The 9130-nt window shown below is 36.4% G+C and overlaps 1 protein-coding gene across 1 annotated transcript; it reads left to right on the top strand.

Annotated features, from left to right (window-relative positions):
* Positions 1–604: 604 nt before the first annotated feature.
* On the top strand, positions 605–2849 carry cited2 (Cbp/p300-interacting transactivator, with Glu/Asp-rich carboxy-terminal domain, 2). The gene is made up of 2 exons (XM_073816692.1): positions 605–787; positions 976–2849. Exon 2 carries the CDS (start codon positions 980–982, stop codon positions 1643–1645), a length of 666 nt encoding a protein of 221 aa, XP_073672793.1. The 5' UTR covers positions 605–787; positions 976–979; the 3' UTR covers positions 1646–2849.
* The last annotated feature ends 6281 nt before the right edge of the window (positions 2850–9130 follow it).

Raw genomic sequence — 9130 nt, 5'->3', positions numbered from 1 at the left:
TACACTGGAACACCTATCTATTATAAAACAGATTTAGCAGAAGCAGAAAATGTAAGCATCTCACAACCAATTCATACGTATTTTACTACCTCACTCCTACTATTTTAATAAAACAAACACGAAATGATAAAAACAAACACTGGTTCGGTTTGGCCAACCACAAATTTATTTTGTTCCTCAGACAGTTTTTTGCACTCTTCTCCTTGATCTGTTATAACTTGGCAGTCTGTAGTACTTCAAATGTTTTTCCCGGTCCAACCGATTAACAGCCCAAAACAAGACAATAAATGAACATTTTCAGCAGCATTAATCAGCAAAATATTCAAGGTCCATTTGGTTCAGTGGCACTGTTTACGATCAGTGCCAACAATATGGCCAATTGGTGATGCATCATATGATTTGGATTAATTTGTATGAATTGCCATGAGATCGTGTTGCCTATCCCCAAGGAACACTGACTAGTAAAACTGGTTTCTTAGTAGCTCAAGTGAATAGGCTACATGATAAACCGGCTTGCCACAGGCGTGAATGTAGTCAGATTGAAGGTTGGCTTTGCTCCGCCCCTGGCTTGATTGTATATGAGTGCTGACGAGAAGCATGCAGCAGTTTTTTTCGTAATGTTTTTGATGCGGAGGGTGGCGCTGAATGCGGTCTGTATTTGGAGAGCATACGCTTTTTATTGACTTGGATTAGGAGGGATTGTAAACTCTTTCATCTGTGGGATTGTCAGTTACTTTTTGCTGTTGCCGACTGCGGTGCGACGCACTCAGCAGATTCAAGCAGAGAGGTAAAGGTTACAAAGTTTAGCCTGCTTACGAATGCTCATGACACAGTTAGACGAGTGTGTTTAATCGTGCGTACTGCAAACAAGCTTCGCTTTAATGATGAACTGTTTATAAACCAAAAACCCTGACGATTTATTTACACTGTATGTTACGCAAATTGCCGTGTTAACTTTTGCAAACTGTTTTCTAGTGGAATGGTAGACCGCATGATGGCAATGAACCATGGACGTTTCCCAGATGCTGTGAACGGGCATCAACACTCTGCGCGCAGGATGGGAATGGGACAGTTTTCCAACGCGCTTCCACAGCAGCAGCATTATAACGTTATCATGGGAGATCACATGCATTACGCGGGAGGGAATGTAAACGCAAACCACGGGATCCGGCATTCCATGGCCTCTGGGAATAATATAAACGGAGGGATCCCCAATGGCAACTTGCCTGCCCGCTTTAACTCCCAGTATGTCGGACAGCAGCAGCTCGCTGCCAGCATGCAGTTGCAGAAGCTCAACACGCCTTACTACAGTCACCACACGCACCCTTCCCATCATCACCATTACATGCACGAACTGCACCCCGCCAGCCACCAGTTAAACGGGACAGGACAGCAGTTTCGAGACAGTAACGCTAAGCAGAACACGTCTGGGGTTCCTCTGCCTGGCCACCACATGCCTGCAGCAATGCTGCCCCCCAACGTTATCGACACGGATTTTATTGACGAGGAGGTCTTGATGTCACTGGTCATAGAAATGGGCTTGGACCGAATAAAGGAGCTGCCAGAGCTGTGGTTGGGACAGAACGAGTTTGATTTCATGACAGACTTTGTTTGCAAGCAACAGCCCAGCCGAGTGAGCTGTTAATCTCACCTTTTTCCGTTTTTGTTCCTTTTTTATGAGACTGATATTACTGGTGTTTTCGTAGATCCATAAACCACAGGGTTCCCACAGTCCTGGATGTATCAGGGAGTTTCAAAAGTTTATTTCCAGGCCTGAAAAAGTCTTGAGGATTGATTAAAATGTAAAAGGTCATGGAAATTTGTGTAGTCGATATCAATTTTTCTAGATATGCTCAATTATTACATTGACAAAAAATGAATGCGATCTCTATATTTTTAAAAATCCTTCCTATCACCGATAACTAGAGAAATCATGTAAATTCATTAGTCAGAAAGCGTGGGAACCCTGAAATCTGTTTGACGAACCTACAAAACAGCCATGGAAGTACCGTTCCAGAGTAAACTTTCATCAGCTGGTTCATGCCATTATGTAACAGAAATGGATTTGTTTTGCATGAGGATGGTTTGGACACCCAAGAGTCATGCTATGCATCACATACGCAGGGGCTGGAGAGTGAGAAATGCAAGGAAATCCCAGAAAACTCTGTTCAGTATTAATGTAGCAGACAAAATAGACAAAAAAAATCACGTTTTGCTCTTTCAGACACTTTTAACATGAGACCTCCAGTGATGTCAGTGAATGCATATTCTAAATAATGTTGGTGGTTATGTGACATGATTGTAGATAATAGTGTGTAATTGTCTCAATCAGCAATGTACTATAAACTTTAGTGGCCATATTTACCAGATTCCTGTGCTGCTCAGAGATTCACCTGAACTGTGAGCAGATGCTTCAAGTTGTTCTTCTCTCCACCCTTTCTACATCTACTCAGGCCCACGTTGCCTCCATGATGCTTGTGTGTGTGTGTATATCAGAGCCTAAAACATATACGGAAGTGATACGAATGTGAGCGAGAGTGTGCATTTGCCGGCTACTCTATGTGCGGTGTATCGAAAAGACATTCCGATCCTGAATGTCACAGTCTGGAATGTTGTAAAGGAAGGGAATGTGGAAATATCCCAACACAGAAGAGTTTCATCTTCATCGGTTTTCAAAAATAGATAGACCACTGTGCTTATTATAGTATGCGGTACATGGCAATACTACTGTGTTGAGGCTTTCTAGGAAAGTTTTACAGTATTTTTGTATATTTTTAGAAAAAAAAAATGTTAATTTATTATATTTTAATTTGCAAACATGAATAAAGCAGCAGAGGCTCATTACTGAAGTCAATGCCCTGTTTTTTTGGGTGTCAGCATCATTTATGATTCCGAATTTGAATGATGATGTTCTATTCATGTCAGTTTTACAATTAAAGTTCTGTTCTAATCAACACAATACAGTGTTTTTGTTGTAACCTCATTAATCTGTATATGCAATGAGTCTAATTGGTTCTTAATTAACATTTAATTCAAAGTGAACATAAATATCAAGCAAGAGAATCCTCCTTTTATAGTCCTCTCTTTAAATGAAGTCACGTGACACTTCAGGCAGCTTGTCCATGTCTTGTTGTGGTAAAAAAAAAATTATGCACATTTAAAATAGCCCACTGTAGATGTGTATTAAAATGCAAGACCAAGTGCTGGGTAAAGCGTCCAGTTTCACCGCATGAATAATTATCATGCAAATAGGTAGCATTCAGCAGAGTTTGTCCTGCAGTGAAATTGAAGCTTCTCAGAGTTGTCAGCTTACTAGTGCCAAGCACAGTCTAAAAAAACCATCAAGGGCTGCTAGACTGAGCATTAGCATAATTTGGAATTCAAGATATACCAAAGTGGGAAATAAGAGCTCATCCTCACCCAGAACTGTATTTAACAATGATCTCAAAATGTTCTTCTACAGTTATATGTAATGCAAATATGATTATGCAAATGATTCTAAAATTCAGTCTGCACTAGAAACTTTAAATGCTGACGTAATAAAAGTCCTAGTGGTTTAGTCATGCCTAAAATGTCTAGATTTTTGTTTTAAAAGAGATAGTTAACCCAAAAATTGCTACATTCAGTCACCCTTTTCTTTAGTTAAATTTCAAAACACAAATTAAGACATTTTAATGAAACCTAAGAGGTTTCTGTCTCTGGTAACTAAAAAAAAAAGCATTAAAAAACGAATCCATATGAATTGAGCGATTTTTAAGTGTTAGAAAGAGATGAGTTTGCTTTATATGATTATTTAGATTTAATTTATTAAATGGACGCTTTACGATGAAACCATTAGATTCATATGAATTCATTTAACACTGCATATGATCTTTTTGTGTCTTCTAAGTTTTGGTTTTCTGAATATTCAATGGAGGAACATTTAATTAAATATATTTTAATTTGTGTTAACCAAAATTTTGCGGGTTTAGAATGACGTAAGGATGATTAAATGATGACAGCATTATATTAAGAACAAGTAGCTTTCATTAACAGTACATACACTACCAGTCAAAAGTTTTTGAACAGTAAGATGTTTAATGTTTTTTTTTTTAAAGTCTCTTCTGCTCACCAAGCCTACATTTATTTGATCCAAAGTACAGCCAAACCTGTGAAACTGTGAAATATTTGTACTATTTAAAATATCTGTTTTCTACTGTAAATTTTTAAAATGTACTTTATTCCTGTGATTTCAAAGCTGAATTTTTAGCATCATTACTCCAGTCACTTGATCATTTAGAAATCATTTTAATATTCTCTAATATTATGCTGCTCAAAAAAACATTTATTATTATGTTGAAAACAGGTTTCAAGGAATCAGGTTTCTTTGATGAATAGAAAGTTTAGAAGAACAGTATTTATCTGAAATAGAAATCTTTTGTAATATTATAAATGTCTTTATCATCACTTTTGATCAATTTAAAGCATCCTTGCTTAGTAAAAGTATTAATTTCTATAATTTCTTCCCCCCAAAAAACTTTTAAACTGTTATAAATATTGACAATAATAATAATAATTAAAAAATGTCTCTTGAACAGCAAATCAGCATATTAGACTGATTTCTGAAGGATCATGTGACACTGAAGACTGGAGTAATGATGCTGAAAATGTAGCTTTGATCACAGGAATAAATTACATTTTAAAATATATTCAAATAGAAAGCAGTTATTTTAAATAATAAAAATATTTCAAAGTTTTTACTGTTTTTGTTGTACTTTGGATCAAATAAATGCAAGCTTGGTGAGCAGAAGAGACTTCTTTAAAAAACATTACAAATCTTACTGTTCAAAAACTTTTGACTGGTAGTGTATTTTTTCTACATTTTTTAAATTTTTACCCAAAAAATCCAGATTAAAGATTTAAACATTTTGTCAAAGTATAATTTAAAAACTTTTTAAAAATCTTTCTCAATATAAATACTACAAAAATGAACCACTCATTTTCATCTTAAGTCCCTTAGTGAATTATTTATGTTCCGTTTTTCTCAAACGATGGCCCTTTAATTCTAGTTCCAGTGGTTCCCTGTGGTGATATTGACTTATAATGGATGTTTCTGTAATGCCATTTTTAATAGCAGAAACCAACAGGGTATCAAAAACCTCTTGCTCCCCTGCTAAATGTGAAGCAGACCTTCAGGTGAAAAGCCTGTGGAGTCAAACTGTGTGTGCTTGATGGCAAAGTTCTCAAGTTCCTTCATTCATTAGTTCTTGCAAAGGCAATTATTCAGAGCACCATTATGTATCCATTACAGCAAGTTAATTTGAAAAGAGTTTTAAACACAGCTTATATCAATAATTGAGACTAATAAAACGGAAATGTCAGAAGACTCCCTGAGGAATTTTGCAGAGAATATGCGGGCACACGCTCCTCCTCAAGGTCTGCTGTCCTTCAGATTTTTGGCAGAACTTCAAATTCTGCCACTTCATTCAGAATTAGTTGAAAAAAAAAACAATAAAAAAACCGAGACAGACTGGTGGAAGTGGAGGAGAATAAAAACCATCTTATTTGCGACGAGGGAAATTACATTTACAGAGCAGGGCAGAGATAAGTAAGAATGGTAATTATGGAAACACATAGGCATCGCTATTGAGAAAGGAGGAATGGAAGTGGAATGCCAAATGCTCCAGTGAATGTCTGTCTTCAATACGAAATCCATTTTGGGGAAATAATTTGACTGTGTCAGATATACTCTGCTCACAAATTTAATCAACGATTGCATGTAATCAATGATCTGTAGCATATAAATTTAAACTATTACATGCATATTTCACTGATAGAGACACTTAACCTTTAAATAGAGTAAAACTATATAGTACTAAAACAGACTTTTCCAGGAGATCTTTGCACCAATGGGACCACTGAACTTTCTGAGCAAAACACGTGAGCTGTAAATGTCATGTGACTAATCACACTGGAACACACAATACCAAATCCACCACCAAAACAAAACAAACAAAAAAAATAACTACATTTAAAAAAGTTAGGGGCTTTTTTAAATGTAATTGGGTGCATACTCACTTTTACAAGTTGTCATTGGGTGCATACTCACTTTTACAAGTTGTTTGAACATAAATGTGTGTTGGCAGTGTGTGTACACTACCACCCTATTGTTACGGTGCAGTGCTGGACTGACGAGAGGAGAACACGATTTCACAAACACAAAGTCTTTTAATATAATCCAAGGAACAGACTGATCAGGAACACGAAGAACTTCCACACACCAAACGTAAAACATTAAGCAAAGACCGACAGTAAACTGAACTCAAAGACAGACTAATAATTACAGACAGGTGAACACAATCAGGAAGAAACCAAAGTCCATAGAACAACAGGGGGAGACAATGGGATAAACCAAGACTACAAACAGACAGAACTATGACACCTATAATGATAAAAATCCACCCAGTGGTATTTTTTAAATCCCTATAAATAATATCCCACTTTTCAAATCAAGCCATTCTCAGCTTCTTGACTGTGTGACGTCACACAGACCAAAGCCGATCCCAATATAGTTGATTGACAAGGCCGTCTTACCTTAGACCCGCCCTGACTGAGCTGTGAACAGTCAGACCGCCATTGTTTGCAAATCGCCTTTCCTAATAATGTGCTAGTTATTAAGTTTTGGGCTAAATGCGGCTAAAATAAACAGGATGGCTCATCACCAGGGTTGCCAGGTTTTCACAACAAAACCCGCCCAGTTACTACTCAAAACTAGCCTAAAAGTAGCCCAATTGCATTTTGATAGTGTTCCAGGGGGTAAAATACAAGTTTTGTGGTGGGGTTCCTCTGGTAAAATTAGCATTCCAGGGGCTAAATATTACGTTATTGGGGTCCCTTCAACCCGCGGACATGAAAAACAACCCCCGGCAATAGTATGAAAGTAGCCCAATTAAAGACATTTATAAAGTTACAAATACATGCTGATTTTTTTAAACTTTCTATTCATCATAGAAACCTAAAAATATATACATGAAGGTTTCCACCAAAATATTAAAAATAGTTTTTTGAGTACCAAATCAGCATATTAGAATATTAGAAGGATCATGTGCACTGAAGACTGAAAATTCAGCCTCGCCATCACAGGAAAAAATTACATTTTAAATGATATTATAATAGTTATTTCAAATTATAAAATATTTTACAAAATTACAGCTTTACTGTATTTTATGATCAAATAAATGCAGCCTTGGTGAACATAAGAGACTTCTTTCAAAAACATTTAAATAATCTTACCTACCTTAATCATAGTTAATCATACTTAATCATAGTATACATATAAAATTATTGTCACATATACTGTTTACTGTTTTTAAATGGTTGTTTGTTTATGTAAACAGGTGATTTTTTTTAAAACCAAATGGTAAAGTTATAACATATCTAGACCTGGTTAGTAACTTGTCAAAACTTCGTTTTTATCTCACAATTATGTCTGTATAACTCACAATTCTGTATTATGCCATTTTGAGAAAAAAGTCAGAAGTGTGAGATGTAAACTAACAATTCTATCTTTTTTTCTCAGAATTACGTGCTATAAAATCACAATTGCGAGAAATAAAGTCAGAATAGCAAGATAAACTCTCGCAAATGCGAGTTTGTATTTCGCAATTCTGACTTTTTCCTCGCAATTGCAAGTTTATCTTGCAATTCTGACTTTTTTCCAGTCCAAATCCAATTTTGAGGGAAGAAAGCTGCTCTCAGAATTGCGAGTTTATATCTCAAATCTGACATAATGACTTGCAATTGCATGTTACAAAGTCAGAATTACAACTTTATTTATCAGAACTGCAAGTTTATGTCTTGCAATTCTGACTTTACAACATGCAATTGCGAGTTTATATCACGCACTTCTGACTTACTTTCTCAGAATTGCCAGTTTATATCTTACAATTCTAACTTTATAACTCGCAATTCTAAAAAAAAAATTCAAACCAAATGGTAAAGTTATAACATCTAGACCTGGTAAGTAACTTGTCAAAACTTTGACCTTTTGCTCTTGATCATGTTCTAAAATATTATTTTTGTTTGATCTCCTGACGAAACCTGTGGGCACTTTTTCGCGAAACAAGACGCGAAATATGCACATCCATGTAGGCCTACGTTTTGTGACATATTCGATATGAAATGTCCACTGAGTGGCGCTAAAAGATTGTTCGGAGAGAATGAGACGTACTATGGTACGCTTTATGTTACATTGGTTTTGTACTTGTCACCACATTTCTGACTGGAAATGTCCGTTGAGTGGCGCTATAACTCTAATGCTTCCTGACGTTTTAAAATAAGCATAAACCAGCATAAACCAGCAAACGACCAGCATATACCAGCTAAAACCAGCATCCCAGTACCAAAACATACCTAACCAGCATATGCTGTTTTTTTTCAGCAGGGAAACCTACCCTATAGTATGAACAAAAGCAAATGTAAAAGTAAAAACGCAATCACAAGCATCGTGCCAACTGAGCTACTGAGCAAGCTTGTAATGTCTGAAAAGCAAAACATATAGAGCTGTAATCATAACTGTATGAAAATGATTACAAGTGTTTGCTGTTTCACTGCCTCTAGCGTTCATTTCTGTTGAAATCTGCAGTGATATGTACTTATTAATACATATTTCGCGTCGTGCAAAAAGTTTCCCACAGGTACATTTTCATCATGAGATCAGGGTGTTCTTTTGTTATACAGTAGGCTATCAATCATCCTGCTAACACAGTCATGACACTAAATCAGTGTGTACACCACTCTGTAAACAGGCAAACGCTAGATGACACTGATCTGGATTGTGACATTGTTTAATATACTAAGTGAGATCCATTATAGCAGTCTGTCAGTGGAGGTTCTGCCCTGCTGCTGAGAGGTGAGTTTCACAACATCATGTTTTTACAGCTTAATGCACTGCAGATGCTGTCACTGCACTGCATGAAAGAGCATTGGACACTTACATGGGCCCTATCAACATACAGTATCCATTAACATGACACGGCTGTCATGTCTGTGATCACGCCATTTTAGAGGCTAAAGAGGTATTTTTTCATTTAATAAGGCTTCATAGCCATGGCTGCTGTTGATATCTTCCTCTGAGACGTGTAATTGTTCC

The sequence above is a fragment of the Garra rufa genome, chromosome 13 (assembly GCF_049309525.1).
Source record: "Garra rufa chromosome 13, GarRuf1.0, whole genome shotgun sequence".
NCBI classification, from domain to species: domain Eukaryota; kingdom Metazoa; phylum Chordata; class Actinopteri; order Cypriniformes; family Cyprinidae; genus Garra; species Garra rufa.
This window is presented reverse-complemented; position numbering and strand designations above follow the sequence as displayed.